We start from the raw sequence: 27,145 nt of genomic DNA, 5'->3' as shown, positions 1-27,145 counted from the left end.
AAAAAAAATATGAGGTGAAGAGTTGAGATGCTGTCTCCATTAGCTACAATGATTGCTACATGGCCTGAAGATTTCACTCTTGGTTTCAAGGAAGTTCAAAATTTTGAGAAATATGCTTATTCACTTTCTTGCCGAGTTAGATAAGAGATCGGTACCACTCATCACTGTCTGTTTTCAATATGAAGCTAGAGCCAGCAGCTAGTTGGCTTATATCTTATTTGTTTAATAAGCAAGAAAACGAGGTGTAATAACAACCACAACATTTCTTAGAAGGGTGTGGTAACTTCCTGGAGCTGTGTTATAAAAAGTTTCCTCTAAGTGACTACGTAACTTGTCTCCAGCCAAGGTAACATGATCAAATACAACAATCAGTGAGGATATTACTTCATCACATACACACAGCACTGAAACTTATCCATCAGTGGGACTCATTTCCCATTTGTTGTAAATCATCTCTCACAAGTTGACAATTGTTGGTCCCTCCAGCTGCAAAAAAACCCCAAACATCTTTAATACTGTACACTCACCAGTTTGTAGGAAATCCACCTGACCTCTGAGACTTTGTCAGAGCAGAGTGTAAGCGCTATCTGTCTGAGGTAGTCATACACATCGTAGTGGCTGTACAACTCTATGATGAGGATCAATTGCCTGGAAGGAGACAGAGAGAGAGGGCACTTCAGTCAGGCAAACAGCAGGGTTACGTAAACTTTTCCTGTAAATAGCTATAAAATATAGTAAATACAAATGACCAAAATTAAATTAACTGCAATTTTGAATATTCTATTATGGACTGAAATAAGGAAATTAATCGTTTAGGTGATGCTGACAAATTAATTGCAAAATTAAATCTAACCCATATGCAGTGTTGTAAGAGCCAAATTCAGCCCTGCCATAGTGTCTCATTGATTGTCTGGATAGTACAGTCTGTTCAAATGTAAATGTAATTAGTTCCCGACTGGAAGAGGAAAAGGAGACATACTCTGCCAGTTCATATCTGAATCTCCAGTTGCGACTGTTGTCTGTCACCATGAACTCCTGCAGCTGGTACAGATATTCTCTCCTCTTGTCTGCGTGCAGCAGCTGCAACAAGATGATGCACATGAACCTGATTAGTGATCAGTAGAGCAATCGATCCCACTGTGATTTTCTTCTTTAACTGGAAAACAAACCTCTATCTCTCCTATCACAACAATAACATTGCTGAAATGTAATGACCCAAACTGAAACATACTAGGCTCCTGCTCTGTAATGCTCAAACAATATGAAACCAGACCTAACCATGTAATCATCTTCTTTGGATCAGCAGCATAGAAATCTATAATCTCACCTTGAGGAAGTCATAGAGGTGTTTGAGCACGCCAATGCGGACCTCGTCCAGGTCTTTGAGGAAACCGTTGAAGATGGGCACCAGGTCAGCGGCTGTCAGCTGGTCTCCCAGGATAACCGCCAGCTCGTGGATGGAGAAAGCCAGCGTACGCCGCACCTTCCACTGAGAGCGGGAAGAAAAGGATTATAGCACCAGTCATGGGAAAGCGTCTCAAAAATAGTTTATAATTGGGTGATGTTTCTCTGAGAAACATGGCATTTATCTGAATCCCTGCAGTGACTGGTCAGAAATTACAGCTGTACAATGCAATGCTGTTATGCTAACAATGACAGTCCGTGCTGTGATGAAGTCATGAGCAACAGTGTGACTGAGCGACGCCACGTTGTCTCTGCTGCTGTGAATTGAAGCAACGTTTCCCCTTGGTACATTTCCCTTTCCTGCTCGCGCCCTCCAATGTTACACAAGTCAAGCCAAGGACATCACTAAAACAATCAGGCTGTTGTTGTGGATCAGTTTCTTATTAACATGGTTCAGAGAAATTTCCTGCCCCTCACTCACTTCATTACCTAGAAAGAAGTCTCCTCAGTCAGCTGCTCCTGAAACTCAGTGACTATCCATTATTACAAATGCGAAGAAGCATGAGGACAACATCAAACTCACACAAAGATTACAACTAGGGCTGGGCAATATGTATCCAATTATTCAGGTATCATCATCATTCAAGTATCAATTTATGAGCTATGTGGCAGATAACCATCTCGTCATGAGTTATTCGTTGCATATATATATATAAGTTATTTCTGCATTTACATGCGGGAGACCATATATGAGCAAAAAAACATAGGGGACTTCAGAATCTACAGGTGACAGGAGTCTGATTTGTAAAGATATACAATCTACTGTGATGCACCTTGAAAAAGGCCAGAGAGACGCTGGCAACAGCTGAAGCAGTAAGACTGCTAAAACTGGGAGAAGATAAGGGAGGTTTGGGTTTGGCTTGCTGGCCATTTAACGTTAGCTGTATCGGCGCCCTTTGTTGTTCAACATGTTCAACTTTTCACAGAGCCAACGTGCTTTTCAGTCACTTTTCGTCAACCGACCAATCACAGCCTGGATCCAGCCGGGACATTAAAAAGTTTTTGACGTGCTACAGCAAACCATTAAATGTTGAACAATATGATTATTGACCAGTTGGTACTTAGCATTAACAAATTAGAGACCAATGTAGAGCCTTTTGCCTGCACAAGGATTAAATTACAAAAAACAACAACACATAAATGAAACTGCTATAACTGTTTTTAATACTCAACAAGTGTTAAAAAAGTATATTATTATATGAAATTCTAAAGAATGTAGTATTTAATATTTATTGTTATACTAACAGTAAACTATTAACTAAACATTATAATCATCTACACTCATGTACAGTTCCTCTCTCACAGATGTACATTGAGCCGGTGCCAGTGTGCCAATATTTGCTGCTTCTAGCCGCCTCCTCTGTAGAGCAACACGCTCCCTTTGTTCTGTTGTACTTGTTATTGTTAAATATTGTTTAACTTTGTTAAAGCTGAGAAAAACACATTTCAAAATGTCAGTATTTCACACATTCCTTGATAATTAAGCAAGTAGACTCATAGTACCATTTGTTCTATTATAATCGAATTACAAATTGCAATATTGTCCACAATAATCGCAATATGACTTTTTCCTCCAAATCATGCAGCCCTACACCTGACCTATTGGAATGAATGGCCATCAAACAAGGCTGCCACCAGAAAGCTCATGTATGAACCGTTGAGCAGAGTGCTCCCACTATCACAAAATAAGAAATCTTGTGTGTAGAAATTCTCCACCACACCAATGAGACACTTTCCAACATCTTAGGAGAAAATCTAGCTTTACAAAATATCCACTCTAGCCACAACACACACACACACAACACACGCGTCTCCTCATTCATTCACACGAGTTTGTGAATTTATGTTCTAACTGACTGTAGTGTTAAAATGGTTTTATCTGTTATCTTGTGATTATCTATTTAGTTTATTGCGTGAAATGTAATTATTCAATAATATCTAATTTAGCTTTGGCAGCTATATAACATTCATGCCAATAAACCTTCTTTGGATTTAAGTAATTTGAATAAGCTTTATGGCAGAGATTGCACAATGCATTTCCTGAAAGCTAAAACAATAAAATCAAGAAGTTTAATAATTCATCCACTGAAAATGCAAGACACTTCTTTAAGGAATTAAAAGGCTAAATTGAAATACACGATTATCTATAATTCACCACATGGTCTTGGTAAAGCATAAACCTCTGCTACCACAGCCGTTTGCTCATTAGTGTACTGGCTTAGATTTTCCTACAAAACATCACTGTTAAGCATTCTTCTTCAAGATGGCTCAATTCGGAACCACCACATTAGTTCTGGTTTATCATTTTCTTGTTGTATTTTGCCATGTGGTTCAACACTCATTTTGGATTGAAACAGCAAATCTAATCCCAAATTACTCATAACTTCCCACTTCTCTGCCTACCTGCACATCAGTAGCGAGGGTTTCATATGTGTCCTTCAGGCAGTGCCAGTTCTGTCGTCCCAGCGTGAGTGCTACACCCGGCAGGCTGAAGGCACAGTGTTTGGCTATCTCCGTATCCACCGTCTGGGCCCGGGCCGGGTCTGTCATAGAGAGGTACTGATCCAACAGCTGCTGGGGGATGACATTCTGGGGACAAGAGATTATAGAGTTTGATGATCCTAGAGAAGGGATGCACAGGCAGGAGGCATGTTTCTGCCGATTAATACCAACTGTAAGGTTTTGATCAATATTTCTCGAATGTATGATGGACGTTCTGACTGACCTGGATCTTAGGCTTATCCTCAAACACTGGGCTGTGAGCAGTGTCTTCCTTTCTCTCCGCCTCCACACTCTCAATTAGTTCAGACTCCTGAGGAAAATACAAATCCACATGCCCCATTAGGGAACAAGCGCATGTCTCCTCAAAGAAGCAAACATTTGTTGTCACCGAGTCTTCTTATTTATATTATTTATTTTTATATATATATGAAAAAAAAAAATAAAAATCACAGATAAAAAGAAATGGTGATGGCACCAATCAGGATTAGGATCTGAATCAAAATCTAATAAATTGTGGTAATGTTTGCTTTTGTTTTCCAGAACTCCAAGTCAAATCTTATCAAAATAGGCTGACAAAAAAAAAAAACAAAAAAAAAAAAAAAGGACTAGCTCAGTTTTTATTGTTAAACTCTTCAATAATGCTTTTCTTTTTCAAACTTCAACATTCGTTATTATTGATTTAGTCATGAGATCATAGAAATTTTAACTACAAAGATTTCCTGGTCATGTTGTTACTGAGTATATCTGCTCGGCCATATAAACAACAGATGACCTAACACACTGCAAAGATCTGAATTGTCTCCTACTAAAATGGGGGAGTCAGGAGAAGACTCTTCGTTGTCCTTCGGGTCCTCCAGGGGCTCCGTCTGCGTCTCTTCATCACCTTGCTCCTGGACAGGGCTGGACTCCGAGGCTGGAGGAGTTTCCAGCGTTTGCTCCTCTTCTGTGGGACTCTCTTCACTCTCTGACTGAACCTCCACAGACAGGCTGTCGGTGTTGTTCTCAGGCTGCTCTTCTGACTGGGGTTCAGTCGGGATGTCGTCTATTGGGCTGTCGTCTGTCGGGCTGTCGAGCTGGGCTGCCTTCAGAGCTGCTGACAACACTTGGACTTGAGCTGATGGTAAATTAACATACATAATTCAATTGACATGCCAATACACTGCTGAAGTTCTACAGCTAATCATATGTGTTTGGGCTTTTTCTACCAACCTTGTACATCAGGGTCATCCATGTGGGGTTGCAAACAGTCTAAGACCTTTTGGATCTGGTCGCTGGTAGCTTTGCCAGGGCTGGACTTGGAATCAGGACAATCATCTTCAGGTTCCTCCTCCTCTTTGTTTTCCTCCCTGTCGAACACTTTCTCTGAAGTTTGACAATTTAGCATCTCCAGTTCCCCGCTGATGTCTGGTAACGGAGATCTCCAATAGTGGAAAGAATTAAAGTTCTCATCTGTCTGCTCTGTTTCTTTTGTGTTTTTAGCGTTGTTTGTAGTCGTAGGGCTGCTGTTTGAAACTGTGTGGGTGAAGGCGTGGCGCATTTCTCCAGGAATATAACTGTGGTTGTCGTCAAAGTTGTGCATTTCTTCACAGTCAGCTGTTACAATGTGCTCTGGGGATGGCGTAGCACGGCCATCCTGATTGGGAGGTGTGTGAGCGATGGTTCTTTCCGTGTGGCAGCCGCTTATGTCGGAGCAGTTCAGAGAATTTAGAGAGCAGTCGCTGAAATGAAAGTAACAATGAGCACAATGTATAAGAAAACTTTTGTCTGCACTGTGTAGCTGCACTACGCAAGGCCAATGTACATTTCCCCACCTGCATCTGAGCTCACAATTGTTGAGCTTTGAACAGGAGCAAACCTTAAACCCTAGTTAAAAATTTGTGAAACATAGTCAACGTGTATATTTCAAACTCTACAAGATCTCTCTAAAAAGATAACATGACTTTCTAGGTAAAATAATTCAGGGAAACACATTTGGTCAACTTCAAATTCTCTCATTTCCCTGTTTCTGCAGATAAACCTTTATCTGATCATGCCCAGTGAATTATGAGCAGGATTGATGGAGAACCAACAGCTGTAAATAACTGTCAATTGTTGCAGTGGTGATGAAAGTCAGGCAGTCTTACCTGTCCAATGTACACCTGGCAACCTCTAGTAGAGAGCCGTCCTCTCTAAAGTGAAGGCCTGTGCTGGAGGGATTGGCAAAGGTGGAGATGAAACGCCCCAAAGACTGAAAGGCAGCCTGTCGCACCTAAAAGTGGGGCAGAGGAATCTGTCAGTTTAATCATGTCGACAGATATTTTTCATAATTCTAAAGCTCATATTTATTTGCTTACAATCGTATCCTATTTGCATGTGGAACCACATTAACAGCCGGATAGTCCAAAATAGCACACAGACACGGACAGTGGAACCACATGTTGTTCTGTTTATAGTACACTGGGTGCCTGGATACACAGACAAGATCACATATGTTTGTCAGCTTAAACTATCCATGCGGTCATAAATTTTGGCCACCACATGGACTCAAATGAAGGCCGGGGTTTAGAGCGGGTCACCCATAATCGGATGATCGGCGATTCAATCACTTCCTTTCCTCCGCGTTTCAAAGTGTCCTTTAATCTAAAAACCCTTCAAGCCCCATTGATAATTATTTCTGCACCCAATTAGAAAGTTTACCAAAGTGGTATAACAGTTAGAGATTCTCCATTTCGCATCAGCTCGTTTTATTGCTCCTTTTCACCAGTGAATTTTTTCTTCTCTGAATGAACTCCCCCTTTCAGAATGATTGTATCTTAAAACCAGTAACATGAAGGTGCACAGTAATGAGGAAAAAAAGACTTTCAGATTCTACGTCTAAGCAGCAACTGCTCTCTCGTCATAGTACAGAGGATGTTACACACACGTGCCTGTAATTGTATGCAATCATATGAATTACAGTTTGTCCTGTGTGTGTGCGCGATTGAGTGTGTCTTACCCAGCGAGACTGGTCACTGATAAGGCTGATGAACAGGGGGGACAATTTCGCACGTCGCACCTCCGGAGAAGTGGAATTGGAGACCATCATGAAGCACTCAGCACAAGCTTTCCTGATGCCCCACAGACTGTCTGAGCACAGATCAAAGAACTTGGGCATCTACGTGAAAAAAACAACAACATGTTAGTATACCTTATATTAAATATATATATAGTTAACCTAATATTGATTAAATCATACACAGAGCAGGAAATTCTTAAAGGACACCAATGTAAACTGCCATGTTACATAAAGATTTAACATGTTGAAAGAAAAAGTCTTGGGAGCTTCTCACCAATAGTTTTTCAGTTGCCTCCTGACCCACAATAGAACAAAACTCTCCAAAATTGGCTGCACAGACCTGTAAAACATGATGATGAACAAGTCCCAAATAAATAAAAATATTTGAAACCATCAAACATAATCCACAAGAGGTTACAGATCTGCATGGTGTCTCAAAAGGATACCAATTCCAATAACACTAATAGGAATATTAACAACTAATAACATTATTATTACACAGATCTCCTCTAGTTCGATCATTCAGTATTTCTCTATTACTTGTATGCAGTGGTTGCCTGGCAACATGAGCCCTGTGCATTTGTTTGTGTGAAGTCCTGCGGGTAGTTTGCCTTGTTCATGCAGTATTTACATGACCATAGGAATTTAATTTCAATTTAAATAAAAGAAAGGTACAAAACATTTAATGTAATTTTGGAACAGAATTCTAGATCACATGTCCTACCGTGTAGCTCTTACTTATGTTGCAATTCTAACAACATTTAATTCAAGCATTTATTAATACAATAAACACTCTTATAATATTTCTACCACTAAGAAAGTGTTCATATTATTACCCCATATTGTACAATTTTCAGACATGCTACATTTCTGATCGCTCATTGTATGAAATAAGGATTAGTATGTGTTATTGAGACTGCCGTCCTGGGCAACACATATGCTTATTTTAGTCTATCCTGGGCTAAAGTGGCATAGAAAGTCATTAATTTGAAGTTTAGCTTCAGAAAAAAAAAGAGGATTACACAAAGCCACAAAAAGTCTCACAATAACAAAAGAGCTCGAAAAAGTATTCACAGTGACCACTTAAGCAAATCCTAAGTACCCTTCCCCAACTGGCACCAGTTACACCAGAGAATTAACATTCCTCACAGAAAACAACAGCGTAGTGTAGGCCACAGTGATGCGCCCAACAAAATTAAGGCTGACTCAGTGTTATTGAATTTAACTTGAATAAAAAATTAAAACAAAAAAAAAAATAAAACACACTTATGCTCAACTCTAACTGATTGCTCAGCTGTGACTGCAGTCTGAAAGTGAATATCGAGTAGGTTCATACTCATAAGTAATTTCAGACTGGCAAAAAGTATCTTGACCTTTGGACAAGATGAAAATGGTTTGGAGGTCATTACCTTGCGAACTTGAAAGAGCCGGGCATCACTGCACAGGTCACAGAAGCGTGGCAGCAAAAGATGCTCCACTGTGTCTTTGCTCAACATGGTGACAACTTTACACATGATCTGTCAGAGGAGACATACGGACAAAGTTATGAGGAGGCTGAATGTGATTTTTGAAAACTTAATTTGAATTTGGTTAAGTGAATTAGCCAATAGCCAACACCTAAATACAATAGAATATAAATAATAATCACATTCAACTTCGAGCCTTTACATATAATTTAAAATGGGAGGCATTGCAAATTGAATTTTTGAATTCATCAAACGCATTTTTAAAATCTTTGACAGTTCTATAATGCATGACAAATATAAGTTTAGACAATGCAAAAACAATCTTTGCCAGCATCAATCATTTTTTATTTTAGACTGGTGACTGGATTAGATAAAGGCATTGACTGATCACAGTAAAGTAACAAAATAAACCCACGGCACCTCTCTGCTTGCACTGAACGTGCATTGATTTAATATCTGGGCCACAAATTATACCTGTAGTTTAAAAGCAGTTTGTCTAGTACCCATGTGGTTTTCAGCAAAATTTCTCTGAGCCTACTTCTACGATAACTACTCGACAGGTTTCTTACAGCAACTGCCTCAATTTTGTAGTCATCGTCACTGCTGGGTTCTGTGAGTTCAAGCAGAACTGGACAAACTTTGGTCTCCATATCAGCTTTAGAGATGAGGCCCTGCTCCAACAGAACAAGCAGCGCTGCCTGGCTCGTCTTCCGCACCTGGAAAAGATGGGAGGAAGTTCAAAGAGTTTTACTTTTAAATTTTTTCTACTTCTCTTATTTCCTAAAAGCTTAGAAAAGAAGCTCACAAAAATGAACACGAAACAAACAAAAAATAAATAAATTACTGCTTGGCCTTCTTGACCAGTATTTATTGTTGTTTTCATTGTAAAAATCAGCTAGAAAAGTGTTAAATATGAAAATTACCTGGTTGTTTGGATCAGTGAGATATCGGACTACAATGGGCACCAAGTATCTTGAGAAAGCTGCTGGGAAGTTGGGCCGACTCTCGTGTAAGAACATGGCGATGTTGGGAACCTGCTCCATCAGTTCAGCTCGCACTGTAGGCTCTGAGTACACACATTAAAGCAGAAGCTTAATGCACACATACTAACATCAAATGTGTGCATCACAATGCAAGTGTTATGTGATCACATATAAAGATGAAATCCTGAAAGAGTTCAATTGAGTTTAATAAAGACATTTTTTAAAGGGAAAGAAACCACAGTCAAAAAGCACAGAATTATCTAGAGACAGAACAACTGAATAGGTGAAAAGGAAAATGCATCTACCTCCATCTTCTGACATTCTGGCAACTGTCTCCATGACACTTATAAAGTCATTTTCATTGTCACTGAACTCTCGAAGCACATCAAGCAGGCCACGAGCCACGATCTGCCTAGAAAGCAACAGGAGCGTCAAGTTAGTAGACAGCCTGCCAATACCTGCAAGTACTCAATGCACACAGCGTGACACAGCACTGACAGAGCTGTCAAGTATACACACACGACATGAGCCTGCAAAGCTAAGCATGAAAAGCATGGAGACAGGAACTAATAGTTTGTGCGTGGACAGCAGAGCAGTATTAGAGAGGTACGGTGTTAAATTAATCAAAAAGCACATCCTCAGGACAATCAGGTTACTGGATAGAAACATCATAAAACTCACACAAAGAACAACACATAGACCTGATCTTTTCTTCAGCTGGAAACACTAAAAAACTACGACTAGCATTATCAACCTAATGTCATGTTCAGACAGACACCATCCACCCATGGCTTAACATTAAGTCTTTTGGCATTCCTGCACTACAGAGTTAAAACAGGTATGTGATTAGTAAATACACAGGAATGCAGACAGTCTTCCAGATGTCTAAGAAAAAACACATCTAAAGATTGCTTGTGATTGGAGGATGTGTTAATCTCAATATTTTCCCATGTGTGTCTTATGATACAATCTAGCCATTATTTAATGCAATGTATACAACGCCCATGAATAAAAGAATGTCAAATACCAACAATGTATCATTGCACAACATTATGCCATTACTTGTGTGCTCAACAAAACCTATCAGCAATGATTTCTTGCAATCACTGAACATTAAGTGATCGATCCAACAATCATTAAACCTTTTATTAACAGTGCAAATACTAAATTTTCTTGTTTACACCAGCATAAAATACAACAGACCAAATAAACAGTTTCCTGGCAGAGTTTCACACCTTTAAAATTAAATGCAAAGTTAATTTTACTACGTGGCTACATCTTCTCATCACTTTTTCTACAAGTAACACATCTGTGCTCTTTGCCAGATGTTTCCTTGATACTAAGTTACAGATGGTTACAGATGTTTCCTTTTTGTTAAAACCCACTAGTGATGGCATAATACTTTCAACACAAATCGTCAACATGAGGACATGTCTACACAACTGCAGATCAATTTGAAAAACGGTTTACTTGTCACATTAGCCATTTTCTGGCTATGGCTATGTTTGGGTTTTCTGTCTGCTGTACTCAGGTCTCTCTTGCAAAAGAGATCTTGATATCAATGATATTACTTGATCAAATAAAGGTTGTATATATAAATGAGGCAATATCTTGAGGAGGAACAGTTTTTGATCGCTCCAATACTTCCACAGGCTTGGCAAGTAGCACTGAAGCTGTTCTGGAGGCTCTTGAAGGCCTGACCCCATACAAAGACATGTTTTTTCTTTAATTTATCACCCATGTGTAGTTTCACAATGTATCCTCACAACCCAAAAACCCTACTTATGAAGATCCCATTGTCTGGCGTTTAATTTTGTCTGTCAGTCTTTTGCATAGAGTGTTGGGTTAACAGCTTTACCACAGGGCTCTACTTACCTATTGAAGACATTCTCACTGAAGGCATACTTCTCTAGCCTCCCAAGAGGTGTTAGGTTGTCTTGTCCTGCATCGAGGAAGGCTGTGATGCGGATGCCATCGCACTCTGAACCATAGTCATCAAATCCAACTGTGGGAGAGAAAGAAAGATCATTTTATGATCATTTAATCATTGGAACCACCTCTGAAACACACAGCTAGTGAACTGACTAGGACTGACAGATGCACCACAGTACTCACAGCGCCATATTAAAGATACTGAGTCAGACTACATGTCAAGAATTAGGACCCTCCAATGTGTGAATAAAGCAGAAAGGCTCAAGCCTAAGTGATTATTCCATTTAATGTTCCAGCCATAAATACACAGTGGCTTTGCAGTTGGATCTAAACACCGTTTTATCACCCTGGCTAATGCAGACAGGGAATGTTGGTCTGTATAACTGCTAATAATAGCATCACGTAAAACCCTGAAATACTGTTGACAGCTTTAAATTTCACATGGGTGAATTAGGGTTGCCCAAAAAGATGACACGTGGGGGAAGTTCCACATATATGCAAGAAATGAATCCATAAATTCAGGTACTATGTATTTAGTTACCAAAATAAAGTAACCCGAGTACTCACAGTCATCCAGATCATCATGGCCATCTTCAAAGTATAAAGATAGACCTGCAAGGATAAGGCAATTAGAGGGGGAACCCATGGTGGCAAACATGTCATCAACATACCGTCACTCTATAACCCCCCCCCCCCCCCCCCCCCCCCCCCCCAAAAAAAAATAAAAGGAGTTCTGTGTTGGCAGGTTTACAGGCTGACAATTACTTAGATGGAACAAAGTCTCCCTCATTAAGATTGACAATAAATCACTGCGATCTCACTGATTAATCACACTGCAAAACAAAAACTGTGCATTCACATGGCAACGTCGTTGTGGTGTCATGTCACAGGGAGAAATGAAAACAAGTCAGTAAATATAAACGTGATGTTTCTCCTGGATCCCACACTATGATCTAGGATCCCAAAAGCTCATTGATATAGGTGCTGGATCCCACAAAATCAATGTGATTAAGGGATTATAATGTCACTGGTCACTTTGGTGTATACAAACACATTTAATTTCCTTCATACAGGTATTCACCTGATAAAGACCTGTGCTGGGTCGAAAAGTTGCTAGTAAAAACTCCAGGAAGCTCTGATTTCATTGTAGGTACAGTATCTTGTATATCTTCTCTATGCTTTTTGCAGACACATGACACTTTACCCACAACCTGACTCCTTTCCCTCAGAGGCAATTTTTAATTTCTATTAAGTTTTTCCTCACTTCTTTGAGGATATTTTTTCACTCAATACACTTTATAATTTCTAATAATGTTTGGGGTATATAGTATTTAGTACCTTGAATTTCAGATTTTCAGTTCCTTCTGAACATAATAGATACCCATAAAGTAAAATACTCTAGTTTGCTTATCTATACTAAATAATCCCAAAGTGATATTTCCCTGAATCCCAAACAGGGATTCAATTTAGCTTCCCGTGATTATGTAGCCCAATGTGATGAAGACAAAGTAGACATGTAACGCTGAAGACGTTATTTTCAGCGCCTTCACGTAACGTAACAAACCTACACTACGAGAGGATTTTCGTTCGTTATTTCTTTTCAGTTCCAACCAGCCCTAAATAAAGGACACTAATTCAGATTAGGGTAGCCAAAAGAACAGCCCAGAAAGAGAAACATGTGGTGGGACGGCTAATGCCAGTGTTTACAGCTGGGCAAGCAAGGGAATGTGCTCCAAATACAAAACAACCCCTATGTCGAAAATATACATTAAATGTGGTGTTTCGTGTGGGGAGTAAATGACGTTACGGCTGGTTTAAGAACATACCCCAAAAGCATGTTGGCAAAGAACAACATCTCTCCTTTGTTATGGTATAAAGGAGGATTTGGTCAGCTTATGGCTGAAAATGACTTTAGCAACTAGGCTAACGTTAGCTGGGTCAACTCGCTAGCCTTTGCTATGACAACAGTTCGATAATAACACGGCTGGAGGCAGACGGTATTGTCCAACTACAGAACAGCGCGGTCATTTAAAAAATAATCTACACGTACTGAGTAGACATAGGTTTAAATGTAGTCTTAAAGTCATACATTTCGATACTACTGAGTGGCTTTCGTTAGCTAGCTGGCTAGCAGTGCTAAGTTGGCTAACACGGCTTGTCCAGCCCTTTTGCTTGACTTGTTCGCCTTAGCTCGCACTTCGCCTGGGATAACCTACAAATTCAGTAAAGTAGAGGCCGCTATCTTAAGAATTTCGACTCTTAATAGCAGAATGCCGCTTTGTAAGTGAAAAACACAGTGTCAAAGTAACAGAGAACACACTATTTAAAAAGTGCCATTACCTGCCATCTTGAGTCTCGGCTCGGCTCTGCGGGCTGCCGTCCCGTGTGGGCTGTCACCACCGCACAGCTGTCACTCAAACAAGGCAGCAAACTACTTCCTGAAAATACTTCCTGATGCCGGTAATCACCGGTTAGTTATCTTTAAAACAACAAGCTGAAAACTGTAACTGTTTCCCACCTTGGGCACAAACTCGACATAACTGAGCGTAAATACAGCCTGTGTCGGCTTTGTGTATCTCCAAACAAAAAAAAGAGCCGACCGGTCACGTGATCACAAGCCGTAGTTCAAGATGGAGACTAAACGGTTTGCTGGCTTCACTGTTAGCTAGCTAGCTGTTTACAATAACCACAATATGGCAAATACGACGGAAAACTGGACGTTTTAACGCTAATAGCAAGAGTTGTTATCTAACCTGGGACGTGCATTTCGCAGCTTTTGACCACGATGAAGTAAAGTTATTTGTAAACATAGACCACCAGAAGAATATTCAAGATAAGAGGTAACTTATACAGCCAGAGGAGGAAAACTGTCAATGGTCATCTTCACAAACTCATTTTAAGAGAGAGGAGATCGATATGGCGCTGAGGGAGTTAAAAGTTTGTCTCCTGGGGGTAAGTCAGTATCGAGTTTTATCTAAAAGCGTATGTCTGTACACCACACTGTACCCGTGGCATCAAATGATCCATACTGCCCCTCCATCAGGCTACACCATACAGATGGGCAGCTCTGTTTACATGAGTTAAATGTGTCGATCAAGTGGGTACAATACATGTACTTCATGTTTTTTCTGCACTCTTAACATCTGTCACATAAACAACATTTATGCATTTTGTTTACCAGCTTCCCAGTAATATATCCCACAAATAACAGGAACAGGAAATAACACCATCTGCTACTAATGACATTAAATTGGAACTGTAACAAGTAGTCGATTAATTGTTTAATGCCTCAACAGAAAATGAATTTGCAACAATATTGATAGAGTAATAATTAACATTGTTTTTGAAGCTTAAATGCAAAAACGTTTACCTTTTACAGCTTTTCTAATATTAGGATTTGGTGATTTATATAATTTGGGCTGTTTGTCCACAAAACAAGGCATTTGAAGTTGTCGCCTTTAAAAAAACAACAATAAAAAAATACTACTAATAAAAATTATAATTATTAGTTGCATTCCTAATGCTTATATAGCTTTCTTAAATAACATTACTGGCCCTATTATTTCAAAAGAATCCTCTGGTTCCAGCTTCTCAACTGGTGAATTTGATTTGCTGCTTTTCTATATTTTATATCACTATAAATGAAGTATCTTTATGTTTTTCACTGTCAGACAAAGCAAGACTTTTGTAGTTGTCACTGTGGAAACTTATGTTGTAATTGTTTTCACATTTTTGATTAATTGAAAAATCATGAAATGACAGATTAATAGGTGATTAAAATAATCTTCAGTTGCAGCCATCCTTATATAACATTGCTAAATAACATTACTGCATTTGCTATTTACAAATCAGTCACATGAACAATATTCATGTATGTTAATACTGCTTATTACAACAGCATAAGCTATAATTTTCTGTAACAGTATCTTGTAAAACATTCCTAAAGTAACATTCTCACGCCTCCTTTTCTTCATCAACTAGTACGGTTTAAAAAAACTGTGTAAAATGAACTACGTCTGACCTGTTTAACATGAAGTGAGCAGAAAGGAAGATGCCATGAAAAAGCAATAGTGTCTGGACATATTGCCAGAGAATGTGGTTTCATAGTTGTGATCATAGTTCTAGTAATGGTTTCAGTCTGTGTTTAGTAAGCATCATCTTTATTTTGTCTCTGCAGGACACTGGCGTTGGAAAGTCGAGTATTGTTTGGAGATTTGTGGAGGACAGCTTTGACCCAAACATCAACCCAACAATTGGGTAAGTTCCTGCTGTTGCCCAAGCTAGTAGTTATGTTTATTCTCCGTTTTATTGGTTTGTGTTTAGAGTTGTTGGTTATTTAGGTCTACACTTTATGGATTAATCAATTCCAATTAGAGCCAAAAGGAAATTGAATGGGCAATAATTATGACGATTAGTTGTTCAAAATGAAAACAATTGTTTTTAATTTATCAATTAAAAATACACAATATTTGCAGGTTCCATGCAAAAAGTCACTTCCTTTTCTGTTTCACGACATTATAAATGAAATACTTTTATGTGTGAGTTTTTGTGGCTGAGTCAACTCAAGTAAACAATTTTAAGACATTGCTTTGTGACATTTGTCAACATTTTTGACATTTTATTAACAATATGATCAGTCAGCACTAGAGCCCCACCATCATATAGGCATTGCCAATATTATTGACCAACTTAAGCTTATCCTAGAGAGAGATATATAAATATATAAAATTTATTTATCAGCCGACATGTACTGAAACATACATGCATACACACACACACACACACACACACACACACACATATATATATATATATATGTTTCAGTACATGTTGGCTGATAAATAAATTTTGTAAAACACCTAAATTGAATTTGTATCTTTATAATGTGACATATTAAGAATATATATTCATGAAGCCATTTCTCTTCACCAGAGCATCCTTCATGACCAAGACAGTGCAATACCAAAACGAGCTGCACAAGTTCCTGATCTGGGACACGGCAGGACAGGAGCGGGTCAGTTATATCTACTGAGGTTTTGGCCTCAGCATTATTTCTTTTTTTTAATGAACAGATGGATAGCAAAGCTGAGCACAGTTCACATATGTTTTGGATTTGCACAGCCAAACCACACCAGAAAACATTTTAGATATTGGGATCAATCAGTTTGACTTGTACTGATTCCTGCCATTTGTCTTAAAAGGAAGTGAGAATGCTACCCACATGTGCATGGACCACTCCCTGAACCAGCCTAGCTAGGGGAAAGTGAATAGTGCAGTTATTCATTACTTCTGATAGGGGGCAACATTTACCTTTCTATAGGTAGATAACCTACTTCTTTTAGTGCTCTTGTTTTAGGAGTCTCATTTGCCATGATTTAAGGTGCGCGGTGTAACAGTTTTGCATTCTTTAGGTCAGTGAGTGACGTCTGTTTAGTTTAGCAGAAACATCAGCAAGTCTGTCATAATTTGTCCCTTCTGTCACCTTTAATCATTGTCCTGCCTCTCCCTTCACTCTTCCTTCCTCCTCATCGCATTCATACATTTTGAGACAGATAAAGGTGTGGCATTGCTTTTCTTTTGTGGTATTGTGTTGTGTTATGTTGCATACACGTCGGAAAAGTGTTGTTTGTATGATGTTTGATGTCCAGGTGCTACTTCTTATGCAACCTACTGTCCTGTGTGTCTATAGCAGAGATATTTGAAATGCCTTGTCACTCGCTCAGGACTGAAACCACTTACAGAGGATATGTAATATATGAAACAGGATACATCTAGTAAAATTTTAGCATTTATGCCTGTCCAAACAACACCAAGCTCCAGATAGTTGTAGTGTAAGGAACTACTTTCTCTTTTGAGTCACACCCTGCATCCATTTCTCTGCTTTAGCTCTCCACATCACTTTCCTTTTTCTGTGCATACCCTTCTTTTTTTCTCATGTGCAGTCCCCTGCTATTGTAATGTCTTATCCCTGCTGCTGTCCTCTCCAGAGAGGTGAGATAAGATGCTGTTTGTCTTCTTTTATCCTCCTTCCCCTCGGGGGCCTCGGCTTTTTCACTGTCTTGAGGGGACATCAGCGCAGCCCTGTTTAAGATAAGATGAGAAGATGAAACCCAAGCTGTCTCAGCCCACTGGCGTGTGCTGCTACTGTGTCTTATCTGAGAGTCATTGCAGCGCCACGCCAGTGTCCTCTTTGTTTTTTTCTTTTTTTTTTCCCCTTTGTGTTTTTGCCTGTGGAATATATATATATATTTTTTTGTTCTCTTGGCAACAATCTATTTTTCTGTCTTTTTTTTTTTTTTGGTTAATTTCTTGTCACCTTTTTCATTACCACAAATCCACGTTTTCAATCTCATGTGGCCTCTCAGCCTCCCAGGGAGTTCACATCTTTGCGGGAAATGTAGCAACATTCCTTGGGCAGGTTTTGCATGTGTCTGTGTTTTCATTAAAAAAAAGCTGCTGTGGTATTTTGAATCCTTTCATGGCTTGTTTCAAAAGCTGTTGAGTTGAGAAAGGGGAACACAAAGACAGCCAATGCACATGGCAGGAGAGACCAGGGCAAAAAGGAAAACTCTGTGATTTCCACAATCCACAATCCATATCTCAAGACCAGATGAGGCCTTACGAGCCCAGCTGTCAACAGCCCATCGAGGTCTCCCCCACTGGAATAGGAGGGTTCCTTTCATTACGCACCCAGCTCGTGGTTTCAGCAATTAATCAGCACTCGCATCCCAGGCATCACTGGGGCTGTTTTCTGGGCTGCTGTGCGGCCAGACGTCTGACCTCGCTGTGATTGCTCTTTGGGTTAAGACAGAGATAGACCACACAGGACTAGTGGTGGTGCGGCACAACACTGGCCAATGAAACAGACAGCACTCTCCTCAGTGCCTCTGCCAAATATCCCAAGTTGGATTCCCATTGGTGGACTTGGGGCCAGTAACAACTATAATTATGTGGAATGTGTGCTTTCCTGAGGTAACAGTGTCACTCCAAGATGGATAGTTTATTCCATCGTATTATAAAGGAAAAATAGAATTGGCAGGAATGCAGGGTCATTCCAAGTGAAGGTCTTTTTCAGACATGGGTAGTTTCTTTTAAAATAAATATCATTAGTTAATACATGACACATGGTTTTATTAGTCTGTTAAATGCCCCAGTCCAGTGTATATTGCAAGAGGGTATAAAGAAAGATTAGAAATATGAGAGGGAAAAGAATTCTTTTTAAATTTAATTTCTTGAAATATACTGTAGGTTACAGTATATAGAACTGTGTGTATATATATATATACAGATTTTAAAAAAGATCTTGAGATCGAGCTATTTTGAATTTAACTTAATTGTTTCAGGAGAAAAATAATTTAAACATGCACTCTTACTCCACTTTTGTGTGCGGAAACCTTTGTTGAACTTAAACCCGGGCTGCTCTGACCTTTGTGGGACACAGCCAATCACTGTTGACCACTGCTTGAACTGAAGGATGGGGGAAAGACAAATTACTTTCACAACTATATAATAACAAATTGGCCTTATATCGAAACCTGACAAAAAAGATAGCTATATTCTTGGTTACAAAACACTGTTTGAGACTCCTAGCAACCTACTGCTAGCAACATTAGATATTTGTTGTACCAGGTTCACCATCTCAGTTTAGCGTGTTATCAAGCTAACATTTGCTAATTAGCAATACATAGCAAGTAGGGAGGTGATGGCTCAATGGATAAGACACATGCCTTTGGTGTGAGAGACCTGGGTTTGATTCCTACTGTGACCCATCCATCGTTGTGTCCCTGAGCAAGACACTTAACCCCTAGTTGCTCCATGCAACCTCTGACATGTATAGCAATTGTAAGTCGCTTTGGATAAAAATGAAAATGAATTAATGTAATGTAAAGTACAACTGATGCCATTTGGGAATGCTCTTGGACAAATAAAAAAATAAATCTGATTATGAAATGTGATGACTGTTCAAGGGATCGCCAAAGTTGTTATAATTCATCCTAAAGGAGACGTGTCCGTACCAGATTTCATGAAAATCCATCCAATAGTTTCTGAGACATTTTATTAAAAATATAAATGTGAACCTCATGGTGGCGCTAGAGGAGAATTCAGTTCAGCTTCAGTGATCATTGGAAAGTATTTTACCAGAAGAAAAATACCAAAACCTGGCAAAAAGAAGAACCGCCCCAGCCTCCCAGGCAGCTGTGGATTTAGAAATGCACATGTTGTTTTGATTATGCAGAGCTTTGTGATCTAGTGGGTTAACATCAAATGTATAGTCTCCCATAAATATCAAAACGCTAACAGCTTTCGACACATTCTGCTCATCTTTCTCTTGATGGCTACCACATGTGTGAGGTCTTGGTGGAAAGACTTGCCATACTTCCATTTTAAATAAAGCCACTTGGCTTATAAGCTCAGCACACTGGCCCTTTGATTTAGTAAAATGGTACTTGGTGTCGTATTTGCTCCTTTTTATACTTGTGTTTGTTACAGTCAGTGTTATTGAGTCTAATGAAACTCACCATGGTCTGTGCCTGTGTAACTGATTAGCCATGGTCTATGAAAGCCTGGACACCGTTTCTTGATCTATGGGGTGTGAAAATATATAATAGTACAATTAAACAGCATACTGCAGTAATATTTTTAGTACCCTTTTCATAACCAAAAATAAAAAATTGGAAGGAAATCAAGGTAATTAATCGTCAACAATGAGTAGATATTGACCATCTCTGGATAAGATCTTTTAAATTCTTGGTCTTGTGTCATGTTCATTTTCACGCAGTTTCAAAGCTATATGCAGACTTAATGATGTCAGCAGATCAGGCAGTCTAGGTTAGCCAGAGATAAAGGTCATTCAGAGGCCTCCTCCTTGTCCAAAATTACTCATCATTGCTTACTTTCTCTCTTCCCATAGTTTCGTGCTCTAGCGCCGATGTACTACAGAGGTTCAGCTGCGGCCATCATTGTTTATGACATCACGAAAGAGGTATTATTTACTTTTTCTCCCCAACCACAAATCCACCATGTATTTACTGTGTTCATTGTCCTGTTTGATGTCTTTCCTCAAATTTTAAATCAAAATCAAATCATGTCTATGCAGTAAATGCAAAGCTACAGCGTGCAGCCGTTATTGTTATTACCTATCTCAGAGCCAGGCTAGCTGTTTCCCCTTGGTTCCAGTCTTTATGCTAAGCTAAGCTAACCAGCGGCTGGCTCCAGCTTTTGTATTTACCGTAGAGGCATGAGTTTTATCTATCATCTAATCTAACCCTTAGCAATATTACCCAAAATGTCAAACTATTGCTTTAAACTTTCATGGGAGATACTATGTGCTTGTCTGCTTTTTGGTTCATTCAGTTTATACTGTTGTTTAACTGTATTATCAGGAATCCTTCCAAACACTGAAGAACTGGGTGAAGGAGCTGCGCCAGCATGGTCCTCCTAATATAGTGGTCGCCATCGCTGGCAACAAATGTGACTTGTCAGATGCCAGGTGAACCTCAATTAAAAATAATACTGTATGTTTCATGAACAATGCTAGTGAGATGATGCCATCTTATTTAGAACTTGAGAGTGATGATGGGATGTCAGATAAGATGTATATTTGTGTTCTGTATCTTCCACAAAATTGAAACATCTCCCAGACTCAAATATACAAACGCTTTTGGTTATAAGATTATCCATGAAATTGGAAAATCTTCCACATAATTGCTGTAGCAGTACATTTGATGGTTATCAGTTAGTGCATGAAATCTGTTCGCATGTTACAACATAATCATTTTCACATACCTCTTGTGTTTACAGGGAAGTGCCAGAGAAGGATGCCAAGGACTATGCTGACTCCATCCATGCCATCTTTGTAGAAACCAGTGCCAAGAATGCCATTAACATCAACGAGGTGTTTATAGAGATAAGTGAGTGTGTTTCTTGGTGCCATTGGCCTGCACATTCTTAGGTTCCCATTAAGCCGTGAAAAAGTAAGCATTATACAGCATTAAGATAATTGTCTCACTCTGTACTTTAAAGCAGGGAGACTATGTTTTGAACAGTACTGCCTATTACGTTGGTATTGTTTCCAACGTTTCAAGAGCGTTATCATTCTTTTCTGTGCTTGTATCAGACTTCTGACAGTGATGAGCTAGTTCAGAATAGGCTGCAGATAATGCCATGTTGGAAGTAAAGCAGAGTCCATGTAATCTTGACAATTCATTTCGAAACACAAATTTGCAGAGATGAGGGATTGTGGGAGCACTTGATTCTGTTCTGAGTGGCACCTTATAAGCTAGAGATAAATAAGGTATACTCAATAGCTGTGTCCCAATTCCATACTTACAACATATTTCAACATGTTCATACAAGAAAAGTAGAAAAATGGGGCGGCTGTGGTGCTTTACGCCGTGTGGTTAGATCGTTACAATAAGGCCCTGTGTCTTTTTCTATACTAAAAGCTTGATATCCCCATTCAATACTAATTGTATACAGCGTGTGCTATATTCTAATATTCACAGTATACTGGTTTTGCACTTAAAGAAGTTAAAATACTTTACTGTGATAAAATTCTGAGTTTTGAATGGCACTGTAAATTCATGTTCACAAAGAGAAAGCAAAGTATTTATTACTTTATATTAATTAATTAATTTTTTTTCAAATGCGAGAAGCAACAACGCACTCAAAAATTTTAAGTATGCATGCTGATTTTTGTGTGTGTGTGTCCTCAAAGGTAAGCGCATCCCCATTGCAGACGCAGCAGGAGGTACTTCGGGAAAAGGTTTTAAACTGGGACGGCAGGCCTCGGAGTCTCGCAGGACGTGCTGCTGATGATGCCGGTGACTGACCCCACATGACATGTGACCTGACCTTTGCTTACCCTCTGTGTCCCCGGCCTGCTTCAGCTTACAGCCACCACACGCCGTCATAAAACCCTGCTATCTCTGAAACCATGGGCCATAGCAAATGCATTTTTACAACAACAGTAAATCTTCATATATTGTCTTAAAATTGCCGGAGAAACATTGTTATGCCTGCGTTAATACATCGATGTGTAAATGAAAGATCCCCATATATATATATATATATATAACATAAACCATTATGGACATCAACCACTGCTTATTTAAGCACTAGGTTGATCAGAGAAACTTTATAGCTGCAGATTCATGGATTCAGAAATCATTTTTACTTTGTAAATTTGTTCTAATCCACTATCTTTTGACCAAAATATGGGCTAAAAATGGTTCAGTTTCACCAAATTATTTTGATAGTACTTAAGTTACTGCTTTTTGGAGGGGAAGGTCTCTCCCAAATCATTCTCAACTTTGTGAAGGATCCATCTATACAGTTGTGTGTGTAATCACTAATTTATCATAATGCTTTGATGAAAGAGGTTGTGGTAATCAGCAGTACCTATCTCTCATCAGCTTTTGGAAGGATATTTAGAGAAATGATGGTGATTCACAGTCAAGCATGAAGGACTGGGAACACTAAATTGAAGTTTTATTGTGTGATTGCTGTTTTCATCAAGAGGTTTTTCAAGGCAAAATTCCAAGTGGGTGTTTTGATGTAAATTGCACTGTTAAAAATACAGGAATGAAAGGTGTGTAGATTCCTTTACATTAAAGGAGTAGTTTGACATTTTGTGAAATACGCTTATTTGTGCCCTAACCTATGGTGAGATGAGAGTATCAACACCAAATATCATGTCTTGATTTGGTAAATATGAAGCCGGAGCCGGTAACCAGTTCATGTACTTAGCATAAAGACTGGAAATGTGGAAACAACTAGCCTGGCTCTGTCCAAAGTTTACAAAATCTACCTGGCAGTACCTCTCAAGCTCACTAATTAACACAATGTATCTCATTTGCTAAGCTAACCGGCTGCTGACTGTTGCCTTATATTTAATGGACACATATGAGACTGGTATTTCCCAAAAATGAACTATTCCTTCAATTTTAAACTAATGTTCTCTTTGGCTGCTCCACACTTCCGCTTGTAATCATTGAGATGGTATCAAGTGAATCCTGAATATGAAGTTCCCCATAGTGCACACAGTACACTCACAATATCACTTTAGCTTTATTTTTCTCTAATCTTATTATAACTGTTCACTGGCTAGCCTGTCGGTCTATGGTCAGTCCTCAATCCTTTGCTGCTACTTTACAACAGTTTTACAGGGGAGGCTGATACTTGTGAGGTCTTGCCAAATTCATTAAGTGTTCCATAAACATTTTTCATTCCCCCATAATCAGCAGGGGTTCTCACATGCAATGTTGTTGTTTTACGGCTTGGCACTGTGACAGTGAGATCTGGAAACTGGACATCGTTTAGAGGATACTGAGATTGTAGAGCTTAAATTTCCCCTTAGCAAAACGTCATAGGTGCCGAATTAGATGTGGCACTGTGTCGACATGCTGACCCCTTAATGAACCTTAGTCTCCATTCTGCTTTGAATTAGTGTATGTGCTTTGTTCCAGGGTCTGCCTTTTGAGTTGACTTTCTCCCACCTTTTGCCTCATTCCTCTAAATTCCAGGCACTTAACGAAAGTCCAGCTTTCATTTTCAGTCAAACAAATATGGTACACCGTACAACGGCTTTCACAGAGCTCTACATCACTTCTTATGTTCATGAAAACCATTAATACTCTGTGATCCCTCTGCTATGTTACAGTAGTTTAATTTACCTCTTATACTGGCCAAATTGAACTTCAGTAGCAGTTGACTCATGAGTCCCCACAGACTTATTAATTATGTGTAATTCCATGCTTGTCTGTATCTTTTGAGTCCTTTTAGGCCCAAAACCTCTTAACAAAGTTGCCAAAAAATACAGATGTGGGCTCAATTAGACTCCATTTCCACATTTATAAATTTTGATTGTGTGCTTTTCTGTCAGCGCACACCACTTTATTTGCCTTCAAGCATCTTAAATGTATGTGTTATTGATGAGTTGTGTGCTAAGCAGCAGTGCCTATTTTTTCAGGATGTTTCAATGGAGTGCAATAGTAGTTACTATGACAAAGGTAAAATGTGACCTAATCCAAGAAATTGGTTACAGAGTGATTCACACTCATGTGACAATGTGATCTCATTCTCTGCAGTCTCAAACAGATTATGATGACAGGTTTAGATTGACCTCAGTTTTGCTCAGACTTGATCAAATGAGCAGTGTGAAGAGGCCAACCAAACCTGTAGAAAACCATAGTGGCTTTCGCTATTGACTTTGATCATTTGCCCTGCACTACATCATAATGCTCTCTAAATAGCTTCAGCAATTATATCAGAAAGGGAAGCACTCTGGTACTTTGAAAGCTGCACTTTGACTGTTTGTATTAATTGACCCCTATTACTAACTCTCAGTCTGCAGTCTGTCTTATTATCTCAAATCACTCGATGAAACATTCTTGTGATGGTTTCAGATTCCTTTATGTCCCTTGATGTTACTTTAGGTTTTGACTGTTTGCTCAGTTCTTATTGCTATGCCAAATAATGTCAAACCATTTTACTACACCATGCATAGTTAACCTTTTTTTAATTGTTAATGTAATATAATATAATGATTTAAAGTGTTAATCACATAAATGTGTAAAAAAGATTTGAAGTTTGATAATAACTCACATGTTTTTCCCTTATTTGGAAACAGGAGGCATGGAAAGATATTGTATGCCAGTTTTTTTCATTGAAAAATATTAATAGTCTTGGGCTGGCCCTGGGAATGTGATTAATCTATATGTATATTTTTCAGTGTAGATATATACCATCCAATTGTACACAAATCAGTGACTATATTCTATTCTAAGCCAGTTGTAGACTCGTACACCATTTGCAGTAATTCCATCAGCATTGTAGTTACCATATTTAGCTTTTTACTGTTTCATATTGATTGTAACAAAATGCCTGACAACACTTGTTTGCAGTGTATTTCTAAATGTGTAAAAAGGGAATTGTCAATTTGTTTACTAATAAAAGATTGACAAAAATATATTTCCCCCTCGTGTGTGTGTGTGTGTGTGTGTGTGTGTGTGTGTCAGTCAGAGACAGACAGAAGACGTTTCTCACTCCCTTGTGTTTCCTTGGGGAAACAGTGACAATGTTGTTAGTGATTGGTTGTGTTGTTCAGTTGGCAGCCAGCCACCTGGCTATATATATATGATACTTGAGATGCATGTTTGACTGGCAGACGGCTTTTCACTGCACTTGAATAGTGCTGAGAGGGCTGAACACTTATTTGACAACCTCCCCATCGCCTACTAAACCCCAGTAAGTTTAAATTATCCAGTGTTTGCGCAATTTGTACTTTTTTCCCTTCCAATCAAAAAAAGAAGTCACTTTTTTATAAATGTGTTTGAAAACTATGTGCTTCATGGGAAATAAGGTAAAAGTGAATGTAAACTATCACACTTGTAATAATTAATGGCTCATCTTTGTTTGAGGTATCAATTATTATTTAATTAAACATTACATGGCAGAGTGAGAATAACATGGGGGCTTGTGTAAATGAGGAGAAATGAATGGAAGCTAATTTGACAGGTGAAAAATAAATTGATTTATGAAATTAATTAAAGGTACACTGGCACACTGGTATAGTTCCAGTTACATCATGAGTGAGTGTTTCATAATATCCCACTTTATGCTGTTGCCATAATTCTTACCAATTAAACACAGGTGTAAGTAATAATATTAATCATGGCTGCATATTTCAATTATATGTTAGAGGGGCCAGGGCGCTTGTGTTGTGCATACTGGCTCATTGATCCACTTGATTGGAATGGAGCCATCATTAATGTTATTACTTCCACCTGTGTTTGTACTGCTATAATTAATAAAAACGTCCTCAGTGAGAGAATTTATAATGCCCCAAAAAGTAGCTCCTTAAAATTTTGCAGCCTTTGGATTAATACATAAACAAACTGAATGAATATTTGTGACCTCCTTTGTGAAAACCAACAAGTTAGGTTTTTACCTGTAAATTTGCATTTATGGGTGTGAAATGTATTGGGTAACATTAAAATAATTTGAATATGTTTAGAATTCAGATCTATTATGTTTTCATATAGCCTGCCAAAAAGTAAATTTTTCCAAAATAAAATAAAAGGATAATCAGTATGGCTGTTGATAAAAACACAAAAAGCTGTCCCAAAAAGTATTGCAAAAGGGAATCTATAAATTATGTTTACTTGATATTTCAAGCTGGGTAAATGCAGGAAAAAGTTTAGTCAGTCACCAGATAACAATTAGATAAGAGCCAAGCTGTAAGCCAACTTATCCACAAAGCGATTCCAGTATGAGATTACATGTGGTATTGTTACGTGCAGCAAAGGGAGGAATTGCACCAACAGCCTTTGCATATTCCCCTTGTGTTAGAGGAATTATATATTGTAATAACAACTCCTCTTATGTTAGGAAAATGCAATCTGTACTGAGCAAGTGATCCACCAGGATAATATTACTTCCACCGACACTGTGGAACGTTCTTCCCTCAGACCTCCGAGAACTCAGTTGCGTTTAAAAAACAGACTCTTTAATTCAAGCAGGCCATTGTCTCACAGTGGGCTATTTAATATGTACAGTTGTATGCCTTTTCACATCCGTAAATGCCTTGGTTTAACTGACTGATTACTGCTCTGTGTAAAAGTGCTACATTAAATAAATCTTATCTAGCCTACTTACTTAGTTTGGAGAGGTAGGGTCAAGAGCAGGGTGCAAAATTAGCACCAGCCACCAGCAAATGCTGGTAAAATATGAAAATAATAGATTCACTTCATCCACCAGCCCGA

The 27,145-nt window shown here is 38.8% G+C and overlaps 2 protein-coding genes across 4 annotated transcripts in view; one reads left to right on the top strand and one right to left on the bottom strand.

The window, feature by feature from the left end:
* Window positions 1-13,955, bottom strand: part of ppp4r1l (protein phosphatase 4, regulatory subunit 1-like) — a 19,667-nt gene extending 5,712 nt beyond the window's left edge. Inside the window, exons 1-17 of one of the 3 annotated variants that reach the window (XM_046028543.1) lie at window positions 13,722-13,955; window positions 11,949-11,993; window positions 11,325-11,454; window positions 9,755-9,861; window positions 9,390-9,532; window positions 9,036-9,182; window positions 8,410-8,517; window positions 7,275-7,340; window positions 6,941-7,099; window positions 6,090-6,214; window positions 5,176-5,684; window positions 4,773-5,080; window positions 4,190-4,276; window positions 3,868-4,053; window positions 1,328-1,489; window positions 980-1,080; window positions 528-648 (exon numbers count right to left, since the gene is read on the bottom strand). In XM_046028543.1, the coding sequence (XP_045884499.1) occupies window positions 528-648; window positions 980-1,080; window positions 1,328-1,489; window positions 3,868-4,053; window positions 4,190-4,276; window positions 4,773-5,080; window positions 5,176-5,684; window positions 6,090-6,214; window positions 6,941-7,099; window positions 7,275-7,340; window positions 8,410-8,517; window positions 9,036-9,182; window positions 9,390-9,532; window positions 9,755-9,861; window positions 11,325-11,454; window positions 11,949-11,993; window positions 13,722-13,728 (2,511 nt within the window). In that variant the 5' untranslated portion in view covers window positions 13,729-13,955. Of the gene's footprint in view, window positions 1-527; window positions 649-979; window positions 1,081-1,327; window positions 1,490-3,867; window positions 4,054-4,189; window positions 4,277-4,772; window positions 5,081-5,175; window positions 5,685-6,089; window positions 6,215-6,940; window positions 7,100-7,274; window positions 7,341-8,409; window positions 8,518-9,035; window positions 9,183-9,389; window positions 9,533-9,754; window positions 9,862-11,324; window positions 11,455-11,948; window positions 12,040-13,207; window positions 13,289-13,721 lie in introns of those variants that run through there. The other 2 variants (XM_046028544.1, XM_046028542.1) reach the window with 2 other exon arrangements.
* Window positions 13,368-25,352, top strand: rab22a (RAB22A, member RAS oncogene family). Its single transcript, XM_046028550.1, has 7 exons — window positions 13,368-14,333; window positions 15,559-15,638; window positions 16,314-16,395; window positions 20,293-20,364; window positions 20,765-20,871; window positions 21,183-21,292; window positions 22,099-25,352. Exons 1-7 carry the CDS (start codon window positions 14,298-14,300, stop codon window positions 22,194-22,196), a joined length of 585 nt encoding a protein of 194 aa, XP_045884506.1. The 5' UTR covers window positions 13,368-14,297; the 3' UTR covers window positions 22,197-25,352.
* Window positions 25,353-27,145: the final 1,793 nt, after the last annotated feature.

The sequence above is a fragment of the Micropterus dolomieu genome, linkage group LG18 (assembly GCF_021292245.1).
Source record: "Micropterus dolomieu isolate WLL.071019.BEF.003 ecotype Adirondacks linkage group LG18, ASM2129224v1, whole genome shotgun sequence".
NCBI classification, from domain to species: domain Eukaryota; kingdom Metazoa; phylum Chordata; class Actinopteri; order Centrarchiformes; family Centrarchidae; genus Micropterus; species Micropterus dolomieu.
This window is presented reverse-complemented; position numbering and strand designations above follow the sequence as displayed.

Bases quoted from the DNA above. Each gene is read 5' to 3' on its own strand.
- rab22a (XM_046028550.1), top strand. From the start codon at position 14,298: ATGGCGCTGAGGGAGTTAAAAGTTTGTCTCCTGGGG. The intron at 20,872-21,182 runs GTGAACCTCAAT...TTGTGTTTACAG, and splicing joins TGTGACTTGTCAGATGCCAG to GGAAGTGCCAGAGAAGGATG. The intron at 21,293-22,098 runs GTGAGTGTGTTT...GTGTCCTCAAAG, and splicing joins CGAGGTGTTTATAGAGATAA to GTAAGCGCATCCCCATTGCA.